Below are 17,907 nucleotides of genomic sequence, written 5' to 3'. Positions count from 1 at the left end.
TCCGCATGCTCCCCCGCCCCCGCCACACACACACACACACACACAGTGACAGCCCATACATCCACCTGATTACCCAAATGCTGCCCCACCCCACCCATACATCCTATTCTTGCCTAACAATGACAGACCATACAGGAGCCAGATTAGGCAGAGCAGCTCTATTTAGACCAGCTAAGGAGCAGCAGTCCAGTGGGGGTTCTCAGGGCTGTGTATTGTTCTCATAGTTCTGGGGTCAGGCATCCTTCCCCAACCTTTGGGAGCCTTGATCCTTGATTGATCCTTTTGTTGGCTCTGGATTTTGAGAGACTTGTAGGTTGGAGGGGATAATGCTTCTGTAGATTTTTCTGCTTTGGAGTCCCTCCTCGTGTTTCTAGTCAGAGATAATGGGAAAAATTAACAGAAGATCTGAGGATGGGTCTTGCCTAGGGCAAGAATAAGGAGGGAATTCCAGTACAGAGTGCACAACAGTAAATGGCAGGAAAGACTAGATGAAAGATCAGGTCCTAGGCGGCTGGGGAGATGGCTCAATGGTTAAGAGCACTGACTGCTCTTTGAGAGGACCTAGGTTCAAATCCCAGAACCCAAACGGCAGCTTACAACTGTCTGTAACTCAGGGGACCAGACACCTATCAAGAACACCAATGCACATAAAAAAGTCCTAGATTTGCTTAAGAAGGGCAAAATATACTGGGGATAGTAGCTCATGCCTTTAATCTCAGCATTCCGGAGGCAGAGGTAGATGGATCTCTTGAGTTTGAGGCCAGTCAGAGCTACATAGTGAGACCCTGTCTTAGGGGAAAAGGGGGGAAGGGGGTGAGGCAATTTCGTGCCTTGATGTCTGTCTACTCTTGCTGTGGAATACCCACCTCAGGGTTCATCCTCCTCCAAGTCTTCCCGCATGCAGATATACACAAAGATGGAAGCTGGGTGGAGGCTAGTGCCATCCCTGGAGAGCAAGGATATGTGTCGGTAACCTGGAAATGGGCAGAAGGACTGTGTTAGGAAGGGAGCCAGAGTTGGGATATTGGCCAAGAGTCCAAGGACTGCCTCACCTTGTTTCATGCAGGTCCAGGGCAGGGTGTATTGACCAATAAACTTATTCCGGGATGTCCAGCTATAATCCTTTACCACAAAACGCAGTATAGCAAGTTCAGGCACCTGGACCCGGAAACAGAATGTCTCCCCCCAGTATGGATTAAAACCTGAAGTGGAGATAGGAATTAGACCATACTTAGTTGCTTTCCCAGAATTCTCATTTAATCTAGATTGCTAGTCAGTATTTTGCAAGTGACTCAGGTGTAACACGCAGAAGCAGGGGCTAGACAAAATGGCTCAGTAGTTAATAGCACTTGCTCCTTTTCCAGTGGACCTGAGTTCAGTTCCCAGAACCTACATCTGATGGATCACAGCTGCCTATAACCAAGTACAGGGAATCTGATGCCCTCTTGGCCTCTGTGGACACACACAGGTGGCACACGCACACACATAAATAAAAATCCTTTTAAAAGCATAAGGACTTTTCCCAATTCACAAGCCTATAAGGGAGAGCCAGGATTTCCCGGACTGTCTTCAACGAGAGTGCAGACTCACACAGACTGCACCAAATGAAGGACAGGCTGGAGAGGAATTGGCAGTCTGGTCCCACACTTCCCGTGCCCAGTCTCACCGTTGTTCTCCACATAGCTGGTTTCTTGCTGCTTATTGTCTTCAGGGACACCAAAGAGCTCGACCTTCACCAGTGGATCCACCACGGACTTCTCTTTGGTGCTGTCCACTTTGGGGAGCTGTTGGCCGCTGATGACCTGCAACCAGGGCACTGGAACTTCATGAGACCCTGCTCAGCCCAGCCTTCCCTCTCCCAGCCTCACCCTTGGGAAGACAGGAACGGCTCTATAGCTTCATAGTTTGCAAAACTAACCCCGCAGAGATGGCATATTCTAGTTTCCGCCCTGAGATTTTAAGTGAGTCAAGAGGCTTGAAAGTAGGCACACCGATGACAACAGCCTCTTCTATAGCATGAGTGTGCACCAGGGGTTGTAACACTTTCAACGGGTAGTCCTCACAACCCTGTGATGCAGGTGAGTTTACTTAGGTGACAAAGAACTTGCCTAAAGTTGCATGACTAAAAAGTGATTTGAAACTAGGCAGTTGACTCTGACGTCTGCAACTGAATCAGGCTAGCCTCCCTCTTCTGAAAAAAAAATTATTTTATATGGCGATTTATTCATCTATTTGAGTCTGTCTCACTGTGTAGCTCAGGCCTAGGATTAAAGGTGTGTGCTTTCACTCCTAGCAAAGAATTTTTAACCAATTCCATGCCTGTCAACTTGAGCCAGCACAACTCCCTGTCATAGGTACGCATGCTCCTATTCCAGCTATTCCAGGTTCTTCCCAACAGTTTCTGTCGTACCTGGACTAAGAGGAGCTGGGCCTTATAAAGACTAACGGGCCTCTCAGGATCGAAGGAACTCTGGATATCACACAGGAATTCTGGCTTCAGCACGTAGCCAGAGCCACCATTCTGGCGGAAGAACCCATCACAGATATCCATGGCACTCCCTGGAGTCTGCATATTCATTGCCACTGAGAATCCCAAGAAAAAAAAAAGAAAAAGTCACCTTGGGGCCTGGGTGTGATGATACAGGTAAACTCGGGAGGCAGGGGCAAGAGGACTCCCATAACACCATCCTAATTTACACAGCAAGGTGCAGGCCAGCCAGGGCTACAGACCCAGTTTCTCCCCTTCCCCACTCCCTCCCCACCCCATACACATGCACACACCAAGGTGCATGTGTATTACATGTGTGCGTATATATCCTCCTTGGCCTTCTAGCCCCTCTTTTAGGGAAATAAGAGGACAGTAGGTAAGGATGCCGGCTGGAGCTGGGTAACACACTTGGAAGACTGAGGAAGGAGGACAAGGTTTGAAACCAGCTTAGGCTATAGAGCAGAGTACGATTCTCAGTCAATGCCTCCTGGAAACACTCCAATAGATAGCACCATTTTTCCCAACCTTTCTTACCCCAGCGCTCCTTTAAAACATCCCCCAGCCCTGTTTCCACTAGAGAATTTACTTCCCATCAGCTGATCCTCCACTCCCTTCCTCCCAGTCCCTGCTACCTCCTCACCCATATGGCAGCCTGCATTCCAGAGTTCCTGGGGGTGAAAGTTTGATGAATCTGTCCTCAAAGCACTGGGGTACACACGACATAACTGCCTGGCATTGTGCTGTACAAACTCATTGCCTGTAAAAAGGTACAGGGAAGAGGATGGAAGTTCTGTCTCTGAGGTAGGTCTTCCCCTTCCCTGGCCCCAAGGACCCTTTCAGCTTACTTTGCTCTTGTTGAAATCTGAGTCTGGCTCTAGGAAGCCGACCACCTCCCCCAGATTTTCCCCTCCCGAGAGCTTTGGGTCTACTATTCACAAATCTTTTCCTTCATGAGTTAGGGATGTAACTTAGTCAAGCGCTTGCCTAGCAGGCATAAAGCCCTGGGTTTGTATCCCAGCACTGCACAAACTGGAAATGATGGTATACAGGGTAATCCTAGAATATTTGAGCGGTAGAGACAAGAGGATCAGAAGTCCAAGGTGATCCACAATGAAAGAACAAGTTTGAGGTCAGACTAGGTTACGGGAGTCTATCTCAAAAACAAAACCACTTTTCTCATTACCTGATCTGAAAAGTTCTTTTAGCTCTCTATTGCTTCCTTTTTCTGTTTCTTGGGACTTACCTACCTGCCTGCCAGACCTGAAGCTAGCTACCTATCCCACTTCTCCTGACCTGCCTCCTTGACAAGGTGCCTGGCCTTGCTCTCAGAGAAGGATGAAATATCACAGATATAATAATTTTCTTTGGAATGAGTGAAGCTGCAGAAGGGGACAGTCCTTAAGTAGACAACCAGGGCAGACAGGTCTGGGCACAAGATGGTCGCGGAATCCTGGAAAAGAAAGTGGGCAGGAAGATGGTATTGAGCCTGGAGTGATCTGGAGAGACAAAGCTGGTGGCCATCCAACCTAAGCCTCTGCCCAGCGCCTCCCACTGTATTCTCCCTCCTGCCTCACCTGGCTGGGCAAGAAAGAGGACCCAGGAATGTAACTAGGAGTCTGGGCCAAAGCGTTACCACAGATAAGCAGACAAGACACCGGACACTCCATAACCTGGGGATGAGGATGGGAATAAAGGCAGTATGCATATACTGCTCGGATCAGTTTCAGCTCTGGGTTTGGAAGGTCTTCTCTGTGCTACTTGGGTAACCAGTCTTTATTATTTTTAAACAGAGAGGCATCAGTCACCCTACCTCTCTTAAAAATAAATGAACAATAACCTTTGGTCAAAATGTATGCATGATCCTTGCAAGATGGTGCACGCCTTTAATCCCAGCACTCAAGAGACAGAGGCAGGTGGGTCTCTATGAGTTTGAGCCTAGCTTGGTCTAGATAATGAGTTTCAGGTCACCCAGGGATACACATCGAGACTGCCTCAAAAAAAAAAAAAAAGTACATGAATCCAGTCAGATTATATCAAAGTATGCAGGTGGTCCCACAATCCACACCTGTAAGGTGAGGACCCCAGAGCATTATCTTTGGATTTATCTCCTAATTCCCATTGTCATCCCTACACTTGACAATGGGTTTAAACACCACAGCCTTAGCACAGGGTAAGTCAGAAGTCAGCTGAGAAAGCCATGCAATTGCACAAGAGAAAGGAATGTGGACTTCACACCTGGGTCTCAGAGGTCCCACCAAAGGGAACCTTTCCTCACTTGGCCTCCCTATATCTGGATACTTCCAGCTCCTCCTCAAACTATCCTTTCCAAAACATGTTATCTAACTTATCCCATTATAGCTGAGACTGAGGTCCCAGCTATCAATGGTCCAGTAACTTCTTATTCAGCCAATAAAATAGCTACATACACACAGAGAAAGAGACAGAGACAGAGCGGGAGAGACTGACCAGTGGCCTTCAGATTTGCCTTTAAGATTTTGTGAAGAACAGAGTTGTGTCCAGAGTCACTTAGGTCCTTCATCTTTCTTTCTTTCTTTCTTTCTTTCTTTCTTTCTTTCTTTCTTTCTTTCTTTCTTTCTTTCTTATGTATACAATATTTTGTCTGTGTGTATGTCTGCAGGCCAGAAGAGGGCACCAGACCTCATTCCAGATGGTTGTGAGCCACCATGTGGTTGCCGGGAATTGAACTCAGGACCTTTGGAAGAGCAGGCAATGCTCTTAGCCACTGAGCCATCTCTCCAGCGGTCCTTCATCTCTCCCTGCCTTCCTTGTCTTCTTTCTTGAACTCACCTACCTACCCGTCAGGCTTGAACCACCTCATGACACTTGGACCCCAGAGAGAGCCAAGTGAGGGCTTCAACTAGAATGGTTCTACATTTATCTGTTTTGTCTAAGATTTCATGATCCAAGAAGTTGGAGAGCCATAGCAATAGCAGATGATGGCGATGTATAATGCATAGTGATGTGTAGATGATATGATACACAATGATGCTGCAGATGTACTTTTAGGACTCTTTCATTGAGAGGAAAGACCATTGTTCTCTTTGGGTTTCCACCCTGCCTGGCTCTAGACTCTTCAGAAACTGGCCCTTGGTTTGTGATGCATGCAGACTAAATGCCATTACAAAGAACTAGTCCTGATTCACCTTCTTAATGTGCTTGTTCCCAGAGGTCAACTCCTGGGACTCAGGCTGAAGCAGAGCATCCAACTCAGGGAAGGGGTCTGCATCCAGCTCTGACTCCTGATCGTCCTCCAGTTCTTCCTCTTCATCAATATCCTCAATATCCGCCTCAATTGTGCTTAACTTCCTTCCTTTCAGCAAGACCTTCCCTCGAAGCTGCTAGGGAACAAAAATAAAGAGACCTGTCTACTTGTCTGCTCAAGCCCCTCCTGAAGATTGTGGGGGTCTTACCATCTCAAACGCCGAAGGGAGTGAGCTGTCAGAAGTTTCCCAGAGGGTTTGATTCCTCCATACATATGGTAGAAAGACAATTATTCTCAAACAAACTTATAAAAACAATCACTAGGTCCTCGCATTTCACACATTGAAAATTCCCTGAGGTTAATACCTATACAAAGCATAGAGGAGTGTGGAAAGAGAGAATGTTTTCTGAATAGTCTTATCACGGAAGAACCTCTAGAAAGCATAGAATCAGGAGGTAGTCCCTCAAGCCTGCAGTTCCAGCACTCTGAAGGAGGCACCCAGGACTCTATGCTAAAACATGTCAAGCATGCTAGTGTATGCTGTAATCCCAGCACTCAAAAAACTCAGAGCAACAACAAGAAGCCCTTCTTTTCACCATTTTCCATTATGAACCATCTCACTATGGAGTAGTTTGTGGTTTGTCTGTCCTGTTGGTCAGAGTATAATTGGATATTTTTTCTGGAGAAAAACTCAACAATAATTATCGAAATTGTCAAAATGCAATCTGTCCCCTCCATGTGTGTGTGTGTGTGTGTGTGTGTGTGTGTGTGTGTGTTGAGAAAGGGTCTCATGTAGCACAGGCTGACTAGAGACTGGCTTTGAACTCCTAATACCCCTGCTTCCATCTCCTGAGTGCTGGAATTACCACCTCTGGCTAGAATGTAAACTCTTTGGCTGGCAGTTGGCAGTTGTGCACATCACAATACCACCACCAATGTACCTAGAATACAAATGCTTTAACCCAGAAATTCAAAAGAAGAGCCGGGCAGTGGTGGTGCATGCCTTTAATCCCAGCACTTGGGAGGCAGAGGCGGGCGGATCTCTGTGAGTTCGAGACCAGCCTGGTCTACAAGACCTAGTTCTAGGACAGGCTCCAAAACCACAGAGAAACCCTGTCTCAAAAAACAAAAAACAAAAAAAAAAAAGAAGAAGAAATAGACAAAATGTATGGACAGGATGAAAATTAACAATCTAAGTGTCTCCTAAATGTGTAACTGAATAAATTACAGTCCTACGTGGCACTGGCATAGAACAGCACAATGAAGAACTATTAAAAAGAAAAGAAAAGGGGCTGGAGAGATGGCTCAGTGGTTAAGAGTACTGACTGCTCTTCCAGAGGACCCGGGTTCAATTCCCAGCACCCACATGGCAGTTCACACCTGTCTGAAGATCCAGTTGCAGGGGATCTGACACCTTCACACCAATGCACATAAAATAAAGTTAAATAAACCATAAAATATTTAAAAAAAAAAGAAAAGAAAAAAGTTCTTATACCACTTGGGCAGTAGTGGTGTATAATTATTAAGTATATATACAGCAGCGTTCTGCCTGCATGTACACATGCCCACCACAAGAGGGCACAAGATCCACTACAGGTGGTTGTGAGCCACCATGTGGTTACTGGGAATTGAACTCAGAACCTCTGGAAGAAGCAGCCAGTACTCAAATTCTGAATCATCTCTCCAGCTCCAATGGTGCATACCTTTAATCCCAGCCCTCGGGAGGTTGAGGCTGGCAGGTCTCTATCAAGGGTAGCCTGGTCTACAGAGCTTGTTCCAGGACAAAAGAAGGTAGTACACAACTTTAAGAGGCAAAGGAGGATAGATCTCTGTGAGTTTGAGGACAGTCAAAAATACACAGAGAAACCCTGCCTTGAAAAAACATAAAAAATTAAATTAAAATTTAAAAAAGGAAAAGGAAAAAGAGGAAAAGATAAGGGGCTGGAGATGTAATTTAGTGCGTAGAGTGCTTTCCTAGTATGCACAAGGCTCCGGGTTCAAATAGTGTCTAAACCTGGTGAGCTGGTACACACCCATCATCATCCCAGCACTCAGGAGGTAGAGGCAGGAGGATCAAGGGTTCAAAAGCAGCCTCAGCCACATGAGACCCTGTCTCTAAAAAAGAAAAAAGAAAATAAAAAAGAAAAAGCTGGGAAGTGGTCACTCGTACTTTTAATCCCAGAACTTGGGAGGAAGAAGTAGGCAGATCTCTGAGTTTGAGGCCATCCTGATCTGTAGAGTGAGTTCTAAGACAGCCAGACTATACTAAGAAACCCTGTTTCAAAAAAAAAAAAAAAGAGGAAAGATATTCATGAGAATATACTTACGATATGAAATAAGAAAATATGGGCAGGGGGCTGGTGAAATGGCTCAGTGGTTAAGAGCACTGACTGCTCCTCCAGAGGACCGGGGTTCAATTCCCAGCACCCACATGGCAGCTCACAGCTGTCTGTAGCTCCAATTTAAGAGAATCTGACATCATTATACCAATGCGCATGAAATAAAGTTAAAAAAAAAAAAGAAAGAAGCCGGGCGATGGTGGCGCACGCCTTTAATCCCAGCACTCGGGAGGCAGAGGCAGGCGGATCTCTGTGAGTTCGAGACCAGCCTGGTCTACAGAGCTAGTTCCAGGACAGGCTCCAAAGCCATAGAGAAACCCTGTCTCGAAAAACTAAAAAAAAAAAAAAAAAAAAAAAGAAAGAAAGAAAGAAAGAAAATATGGGCAGTAATCTCATTCATAGTTTTTCTAATGTACATATATATGTTTATTAAGCTTAAAAAAACTCTTGATGGTGCTGAAAATGTGATTTGGTTGGCAGAGTGCTTCCTTGTCATAGACAAAGCTCTGGGTTTGAGCTCCAGCATATCATAAATGGGGTGTGTGGCACGTGCCCGTAATAGTAGTACTTGGGAGGTGGAGGCAGGAAAGGGCATCCTCAGCTACATAGAACAAGTCTGAGATCAGCCTGGGTTTCTTGAGAACCCATCTCAAGGAGGGAAAGGAGGAAGAGAAAGATAAGGAAGAGGAGGAAGTGGCTGTGGCTGGAAGAAGCTCACTTGGGAGGTGAAGAAAGGAGGATCAGGAGTTGAAAGTCGGCCTTGGCTACATGAATTCTTGTTTCAAAACAAAACTTATCTATAGGTATCTTAAAAAGCAAGATAGCCCTTGTGAAGATAGAAGGGGACAAGAGGAATGTAGGAGCCATAGTGAGGGACTGTGAAAGCCACAGTAGCGCCTGGCTGGCCACAGGGTCCCTACCTCTGGAGAGGGCAGCTTATCCATCAGCACTCCATCTATGGTGGTACTCAGCAGCTGCTCTCCCAGGATCTCAATCAGATGTTGTGCCAAGGTATGCTGCTGATCCCAGGTGCAGTGGTTCTCCAGAGACAGGATAAGGGGGTAGTCTGAGAACTGGCAGAGAGAAGGGCATGGTGCCTTCAGAATTATAAGATCCTATAAGCCCCCACACTCCAAATCTTGTGTTTCTAGGCCCCCATTTATGAGTATACTGATTGCTAAACTCCTCCAACCCCATTACAGGGCTCTGTGAGAACTTGATAGATCTCAGGTCCACTGCTTGGGACATACCCACACCTAAGGGTCACTCATGAGACCTCAAATCTTGTAACCATACCAATCTGATCCAAGTCCTTCTGAGGCCTTTTGAGTTTTCAGTCTCAGTGTGAATGACAGGCTATTCCACTGGTTATGAGCTCACATTACCCTCTCATCCTTAGATCCCTATTGTCCCCCAGCCCAACTCACCACTGTCTGTTCCCCTACCCATCCTCCCCTATATAGATAACAGAAAAATTTTAAAGTAGTTACTAGGAACTAGTGATTACCTGTATGAATACTAATTACTAGTAACATATCCAACACTGAGTCATAGTAATCCTTTAATATTTGTCTCATGCTTTAGCATTTTTTAAAAATATTTATGTATGTATGTATGTATACAGTATTCTGTCTGCTTGTATGCCTGCAGGCCAGAAGATGGCACCAGACCTCATTACAGATGGTTGTGAGCCACCATGTGGTTGCTGGGAATTGAACTCAGGACCTTTGGAAGAGCAGGCAATGCTCTTAACCACTGAGCCATCTCTCCAGCCGCGTTTTTTTTAAACTTCTTTTATTAGCTGGGTAGTGGTGGCCCATACCTTTAATCTCAGCACTCTGGAGGCAGAGGCAGGCAGATCTCTATGAATTTGAGGCCAGCCTGGTCCACAGAGTGAGTTCAAGGACAGCCAAGTCTACACAGTAAAACTGTGTCTTGAAAAAATAAAATAATAAAAAAAGAAACAAACAAAGAACCTTCTTTTGTCTCTATTACACTGCTACTGCAGTGTCTCCCTGCCCCTTCACCCTCACCAGATCAAGTCAGTCACATTTCCCTCAGACCTTCTTGCGGGTTTTTTTTTTTGTTGTTGTTGTTTGTTTGTTTTGTTGTGTTGTTCCCAGCCTGGGCTACTACCTGGAAGGCATACTGTGCCAGTGTTGCCACGACATCTTTGAACAGGATGCGAGAGGTCAAGGTATGTCCATGGTAAACAATGGGCTCCCCTCCAGGTCCATCCCATACATCCACCTCCACACAGCGGCACCCCCGCTTCAAGGCCCTGCAAACCCCCAGAGGCAGGAAAAGGTCAAGGTGCGGTCTAGCTAGGGAGCCACCTCTCGCTACTCTGGAAAGAGGGGCGCTTACTAGATTTGCCCATCCAGACCACTTTATGTAACATCTCCACGGAGGCCTCAGGCCGCCATGGCTGCAGCTCCACCTAGCCCCAGTTCATAATCCTCCTTAGCAAGTCATTACACATTACCTCCCAATATTTCCACTGTTCTGGATGTGTCCCAATATAGCACCTGGATCATTCAAACACCTAGGAAATCCACCCCCCACAGATGTTTGAAATGGGGTCTTTTAGCAATCAGCCAGGAATTTACAACCTTCACTTCTGCTGGGATTCTAGGCATGCACCTCTCTCTCCAATAGGATTAAACACAGGGCCTCATAGATGCTTTGCTGAGCTACAAGTCCTTGTATCCTTCAAGCCACCCGGTCACTCAGTTGCCTTGACTTCAGTCTTGTCTTGATTAGTCACAACAACGGCAACAACCACTTACAAACTACTGGCTCACAGACTGAGGAACCCTGACAGATTGGGCAGTTATCATCTCTATTTCGTAGAGAAACAGAGAAAGGTTTGTTAGCTCCCAGAACACCAAGCGAGCTAGAATTTGACCTAAAGTGAACTAATTCTGGAGCTTATGGGTTTTTTGGTTTGGTTTTTTTATATGAGGGTTTTTTTTAAGTTTTATTTATTATGTATAGAGTGTTCTGTCTGCATGTATGCTTGCACTCCAGAAGAGGGCTCCAGATCTCATTACGGATGGTTGTGAGCCACCATGTGGTTGCCGGGAATTGAACTCTGGACCTCTGGAAGAGCAGCCAGTGCTCTAAACCTCTGAGCCATCTCTCCAGCCCCGAGCTTATGTTTTTTAACTCTATATCCCACTGCCTTTCCTTTAAAGCAGTGGTTCTCAACTTGTGGGCCTTGGCCCCTTTGGCAAACATGTCTCCAAAAATATTTATACTATGATTCATAACAGTAGCAAAATTACAGTTATGAAATAACAATGAAAATAATTTTTTTTTTTTTTGCTTTTTCAAGACAGGGTTTCTTTGAAGCTTTGGGGCATGTTCTGGAACTCGCTTTGTAGGCCAGACTAGCCTCAAACTCACAGAGATCCGCCTGCCTCTGCTTCCCAAGTGCTGCTACTACCTGGCAATGAAAGTAATTTTATGGTTGGAGTCACCACGGCATGAGGAGCTGTATTAAAGGATTGCAGCGTTAGGGAGGTTGAGAACCACTGCTTTATTCTATTTACTAGCTAAAAAAAAAAAAAAACCAAAACACTAGGACCCCTGAATTCTCAGAATATCCTAGCTTGCAACAGAGAAGAATTCTGTTTATCTGTAGGATTTCATTACCTTTATGCTAATAGCCAAGATGTTCTCCAAGTCTCTCAGGTACCCAGGGAGCTGAGGTCCCTAAGCTCTCTCTATCTCAGTCCCTGCTATCCCCTTAGTTCCTCACAGATAGTCCACCTCATGATACTGCCACTGTACCGAATGTATCCTTCCACGCTGCTCTGGCCACAAAGCTGGTCCCTCAGTAGGTAGGTGTTGTGAGAGGAGTTGATGTAGTAGTGGTTCAGAGGCTGAGTCATATCCTGGTAGACAGGGAGGCAGTCTGGGTTGAAGATGTTCCCGTCCTTCGAGCAGAGATATCTGAGGAAGCCGTCCTTGCTCAGTACGTGCAGCAATCTGCCTAGAGTGTGGAGTGCAAACCACACCAGGGAGACACCCATAAGCCTCTTCCCTGGTCCCCCTCCGTGGGGTCCTACCCCTCAGATGCTGATTCCCAGTCTGCAGATACCAAATTTGCCACATGTTGTGCCTTAAACAGACATTTCCCAGCTATCTAGCCTTTCTCTTTCTTTCTTCCTTCCTTCCTTCCTTTCTTTCTTTCTTTCTTTCTTTCTTTCTTTCTTTCTTTCTTTTCTAAAAACAGGTTCTCACTATGTAGCCCTAGCTGGCTTAGAACTCTCTATGTAGACTAGGCTAGCTTCAAACACACAGAGATCCAGTTGTGATGGCACACACTTTTCATTTTGGCACTTGGGAGGCAGAGGCAGGGGATCTCTGAGTTTTAGACCAGTCTGGTCTACATAATGAGTTTCAGGACAGTCAGAGTTACATAGTGAGATCCAGTCTTGGAAACGAAGAAAACTAAAAACGACTACATAGAGATCCTTCTGCCTCTCTTACGTGCTTTGGCTTAAAGGCGTGTGCCACAATGCCTGGAACATGCTCTCCTGCCCCCATTTGCATGCATGTTCTCTCTCTCTCTCCTTACATTTATTACTTTGTGTATGTGTGTGACGATGTGTGTGTAAGGGTGCACTGCTATGATGTGTGTAAGGATGCACTGCTATGATGTGTGTGTAAGGGTGCATTGCTATGATGTGTGTAAGGGTGCATTGCTATGATGTGTGTGTAAGGATGCATTGCTATGATGTGTGTAAGGGTGCATTGCTATGATGTGTGTGTAAGGGTGCATTGCTATGATGTGTGTAAGGGTGCATTGCTATGATGTGTGTGTAAGGGTGCATTGCTATGATGTGTGTAAGGGTGCATTGCTATGATGTGTGTGTAAGGGTGCATTGCTATGATGTGTGTGTAAGGGTGCATTGCTATGATGTGTGTAAGGATGCACTGCTATGATGTGTGTAAGGATGCACTGCTATGATGTGTGTAAGGGTGCACTGCTATGATGTGTGTAAGGGATGCATTGCTATGATGTGTGTAAGGGTGCACTGCTATGATGTGTGTGTAAGGGTGCACTGCTATGATGTGTGTGTAAGGGTGCACTGCTATGATGTGTGTAAGGGATGCATTGCTATGATGTGTGTAAGGATGCACTGCTATGATGTGTGTGTAAGGGTGCACTGCTATGATGTGTGTAAGGGTGCACTGCTATGATGTGTGTAAGGGTGCACTGCTATGATGTGTGTAAGGATGCACTGCTATGATGTGTGTAAGGGTGCACTGCTATGATGTGTGTAAGGGTGCACTGCTATGATGTGTGTAAGGGTGCACTGCTATGATGTGTGTAAGGGTGCATTGCTATGATGTGTGTAAGGGTGCATTGCTATGATGTGTGTAAGGGTGCATTGCTATGATGTGTATAAGGATGCACTGCTATGATGTGTGTGTAAGGGTGCATTGCTATGATGTGTGTAAGGGTGCACTGCTATGATGTGTGTGTAAGGGTGCACTGCTATGATGTGTGTAAGGATGCACTGCTATGATGTGTGTGTAAGGGTGCATTGCTATGATGTGTGTAAGGGTGCATTGCTATGATGTGTGTGTAAGGATGCATTGCTATGATGTGTGTAAGGGTGCATTGCTATGATGTGTGTGTAAGGGTGCATTGCTATGATGTGTGTAAGGGTGCATTGCTATGATGTGTGTGTAAGGGTGCATTGCTATGATGTGTGTAAGGGTGCATTGCTATGATGTGTGTGTAAGGGTGCATTGCTATGATGTGTGTGTAAGGGTGCATTGCTATGATGTGTGTAAGGATGCACTGCTATGATGTGTGTAAGGATGCACTGCTATGATGTGTGTAAGGGTGCACTGCTATGATGTGTGTAAGGGATGCATTGCTATGATGTGTGTAAGGGTGCACTGCTATGATGTGTGTGTAAGGGTGCACTGCTATGATGTGTGTGTAAGGGTGCACTGCTATGATGTGTGTAAGGGATGCATTGCTATGATGTGTGTAAGGATGCACTGCTATGATGTGTGTGTAAGGGTGCACTGCTATGATGTGTGTAAGGGTGCACTGCTATGATGTGTGTAAGGGTGCACTGCTATGATGTGTGTAAGGATGCACTGCTATGATGTGTGTAAGGGTGCACTGCTATGATGTGTGTAAGGGTGCACTGCTATGATGTGTGTAAGGGTGCACTGCTATGATGTGTGTAAGGGTGCATTGCTATGATGTGTGTAAGGGTGCATTGCTATGATGTGTGTAAGGGTGCATTGCTATGATGTGTATAAGGATGCACTGCTATGATGTGTGTGTAAGGGTGCATTGCTATGATGTGTGTAAGGGTGCACTGCTATGATGTGTGTGTAAGGGTGCACTGCTATGATGTGTGTAAGGGTGCACTGCTATGATGTGTGTAAGGGTGCATTGCTATGATGTGTGTAAGGTGCACTGCTATGATGTGTGTAAGGGTGCACTGCTATGATGTGTGTGTAAGGGTGCATTGCTATGATGTGTGTGTAAGGGTGCACTGCTATGATGTGTGTAAGGGTGCACTGCTATGATGTGTGTAAGGGTGCATTGCTATGATGTGTGTAAGGGTGCACTGCTATGATGTGTGTGTAAGGGTGCACTGCTATGATGTGTGTAAGGGTGCACTGCTATGATGTGTGTAAGGGTGCATTGCTATGATGTGTGTAAGGTGCACTGCTATGATGTGTGTAAGGGTGCACTGCTATGATGTGTGTGTAAGGGTGCACTGCTATGTGTGTAAGGATGCACTGCTATGATGTGTGTAAGGGTGCACTGCTATGATGTGTGTGTAAGGGTGCACTGCTATGATGTGTGTAAGGATGCACTGCTATGATGTGTGTAAGGGTGTACTGCTATGATGTGTGTAAGGTGCACTGCTATGATGTGTGTAAGGGTGCACTGCTATGATATGTGTGTAAGGGTGCATTGCTATGATGTGTGTAAGGGTGCACTGCTATGATGTGTGTAAGGGTGCATTGCTATGATGTGTGTAAGGGTGCACTGCTATGATGTGTGTAAGGATGCACTGCTATGATGTGTGTGTAAGGGTGCACTGCTATGATGTGTGTGTAAGGGTGCATTGCTATGATGTGTGTAAGGGTGCACTGCTATGATGTGTGTAAGGGTGCATTGCTATGATGTGTGTAAGGGTGCACTGCTATGATGTGTGTAAGGGTGTACTGCTATGATGTGTGTAAGGTGCACTGCTATGATGTGTGTAAGGCTGCATTGCTATGATGTGTGTAAGGGTGCACTGCTATGATGTGTGTGTAAGGGTGCACTGCTATGATGTGTGTAAGGTGCACTGCTATGATGTGTGTAAGGGTGCATTACTATGATGTGTGTAAGGGTGCACTGCTATGATGTGTGTGTAAGGGTGCACTGCTATGATGTGTGTAAGGATGCACTGCTATGATGTGTGTAAGGATGCACTGCTATGATGTGTGTGTAAGGATGCACTGCTATGATGTGTGTGTAAGGGTGCATTACTATGATGTGTGTAAGGGTGCACTGCTATGATGTGTGTGTAAGGGTGCACTGCTATGATGTGTGTAAGGGTGCACTGCTATGATGTGTGTGTAAGGATGCACTGCTATGATGTGTGTAAGGATGCACTGCTATGATGTGTGTGTAAGGGTGCGCTGCTATGATGTGTGTAAGGATGCACTGCTATGATGTGTGTAAGGATGCACTGCTATGATGTGTGTGTAAGGGTGCACTGCTATGATGTGTGTGTAAGGATGCACTGCTATGATGTGTGTAAGGGTGCACTGCTATGATGTGTGTGTAAGGGTGCATTGCTATGATGTGTGTGTAAGGATGCACTGCTATGATGTGTGTAAGGGTGCACTGCTATGATGTGTGTGTAAGGGTGCATTGCTATGATGTGTGTGTAAGGGTGCACTGCTATGATGTGTGTAAGGGTGCACTGCTATGATGTGTGTGTAAGGGTGCATTGCTATGGCACTGTTGTGAAAGTCAGAGGACAACCTGCAAGCATCGCTTCTCTTCTTCCACCATATGGGTCCCTGGGCTCTAACTCAGGTCATCAGGCTAAGCAGCAAGCACCTTGCCCACTGAGTCATCTTGTCAGTCCCCACCTTAATTTTTCTGAGTGATTTTCTTTTTTTTTAATTTATTATATATACAATATTCTGTCTGTGTGTATGCCTGCAGGCCAGAAGAGGGCACCAGACCTCATTACAGATGGTTGTGAGCCACCATGTGGTTGCTGGGAATTGAACTCAGGACCTTTGGAAGAGCAAGCAGTGCTCTTAACCACTGAGCCATCTCTCCAGCCCCCGATTTTCTTTTCTAAATAAATTGTCTCTATTTATATAAATAAAAAATATTTTTCAGGACCTAGTGGTGCACACCTATAATCACATCACTTATGAGGAAGAGGCCATGGGCTATTGACTTTGAGTTCAAAGCCTTGGCCACATCATGAAGTCATGTCTTAAAAAACTAACAGACCGCCAGGCGGTGGTGGCGCACGCCTTTAATCCCAGCACTCAGGAGGCAGAGGCAGGCGGATCTCTGTGAGTTCGAGACCAGCCTGGTCTACAGAGCTAGTTCCAGGACAGGCTCCAAAACCACAGAGAAACCCTGTCTCGAAAAACCAAAAAAAAAAAAAAAACTAACAGACCGCCAGGTGGTGGTGGTGCACACCTTTAATCCCAGCACTTGGAAGACAGAGGCAGGCAGATCTTTGAGTTCAAGGCCAGCCTGGTCTACAAGAGCTAGTTCCAGGACAGGCTCCAAAGCTACAGAGAAACCCTGTCTCGAAAAACTAAAAAAATAAAAAGTAAAAAACCTAACAGACCAAACATTCTAGCTCAGTGTTATCCAACTGGTCCACATGAGAAAGCTCTACTCTGCATTGTTGGACACAGCGGTCCTAGATACACGGTCCACAACCATGAGAATGTTCTACTCTGTGTTGTTGGACACAGTGGCCCTAGATACACGGTCCACAACCGTGAGAATGTTCTACTCTGTGTTGTTGGACACAGTGGCCCTAGATACACGGTCCACAACCATGAGAATGTTCTACTCTGTGTTGTTGGACACAGCGGCCCTAGATACATGGTCCACAACCATGAGAATGCTCTACTCTGTGTTGTTGGACACAGTGGCCCTAGATACACGGTCCACAACCATGAGAATGCTCTACTCTGTGTTGTTGGACACAGTGGCCCTAGATACACGGTCCACAACCATGAGAATGTTCTACTCTGTGTTGTTGGACACAGCGGCCCTAGATACACGGTCCACAACCATGAGAATGTTCTACTCTGTGTTGTTGGACACAGCGGCCCTAGATACACGGTCCACAACCATGAGAATGTTCTACTCTGTGTTGTTGGACACAGTGGCCCTAGATACACGGTCCACAACCATGAGAATGCTCTACTCTGTGTTGTTGGACACAGTGGCCCTAGATACACGGTCCACAACCATGAGAATGCTCTACTCTGTGTTGTTGGACACAGTGGCCCTAGATACACGGTCCACAACCATGAGAATGTTCTACTCTGTGTTGTTGGACACAGCGGCCCTAGATACACGGTCCACAACCATGAGAAAGCTCTACTCTGCATTGTTGGACACAGTGGCCCTAGATACACGGTCCACAACCATGAGAATGTTCTACTCTGTGTTGTTGGACACAGTGGCCCTAGATACACGGTCCACAACCATGAGAATCCTCTACTCTGTGTTGTTGGACACAGTGGCCCTAGATACATGTATCTATGAACATTTGAAATATGGCTTTTGTGCCTGAGGCAGTAATTTTATAATTTTAGTTGATTTTGAC

General features: G+C 45.9%; 1 protein-coding gene across 10 annotated transcripts in view; it reads right to left on the bottom strand.

The window, feature by feature from the left end:
* Positions 1–138: 138 nt before the first annotated feature.
* Plcd4 (phospholipase C delta 4) overlaps positions 139–17,907 on the bottom strand; it is a 30,185-nt gene continuing 12,416 nt past the window's right edge. For 4 of the 10 annotated variants that reach the window (XM_075951591.1, XM_075951590.1, XM_075951587.1 and 1 more), the window contains exons 7-17: positions 11,846–12,047; positions 10,187–10,331; positions 8,971–9,123; positions 5,653–5,847; positions 3,782–3,938; positions 3,129–3,245; positions 2,411–2,583; positions 1,667–1,802; positions 1,053–1,202; positions 867–946; positions 139–370 (exon numbers count right to left, since the gene is read on the bottom strand). In XM_075951591.1, coding sequence (XP_075807706.1) covers positions 233–370; positions 867–946; positions 1,053–1,202; positions 1,667–1,802; positions 2,411–2,583; positions 3,129–3,245; positions 3,782–3,938; positions 5,653–5,847; positions 8,971–9,123; positions 10,187–10,331; positions 11,846–12,047 — 1,646 coding nt within the window. In that variant the 3' untranslated portion in view covers positions 139–232. Of the gene's footprint in view, positions 371–866; positions 975–1,052; positions 1,203–1,666; positions 1,803–2,410; positions 2,584–3,128; positions 3,246–3,781; positions 3,975–4,062; positions 4,159–5,652; positions 5,848–8,970; positions 9,124–10,186; positions 10,332–11,845; positions 12,048–17,907 lie in introns of all 10 variants that reach the window. The other 6 variants (XM_075951594.1, XM_075951592.1, XM_075951593.1 and 3 more) reach the window with 6 other exon arrangements.

This window comes from Microtus pennsylvanicus, chromosome 17 (assembly GCF_037038515.1).
Source record: "Microtus pennsylvanicus isolate mMicPen1 chromosome 17, mMicPen1.hap1, whole genome shotgun sequence".
Taxonomy (NCBI): Eukaryota; Metazoa; Chordata; class Mammalia; order Rodentia; family Cricetidae; genus Microtus; species Microtus pennsylvanicus.
The sequence above is the reverse complement of the archived record's forward strand: the minus strand, read 5'-3'. Positions and strand labels throughout refer to the sequence as shown.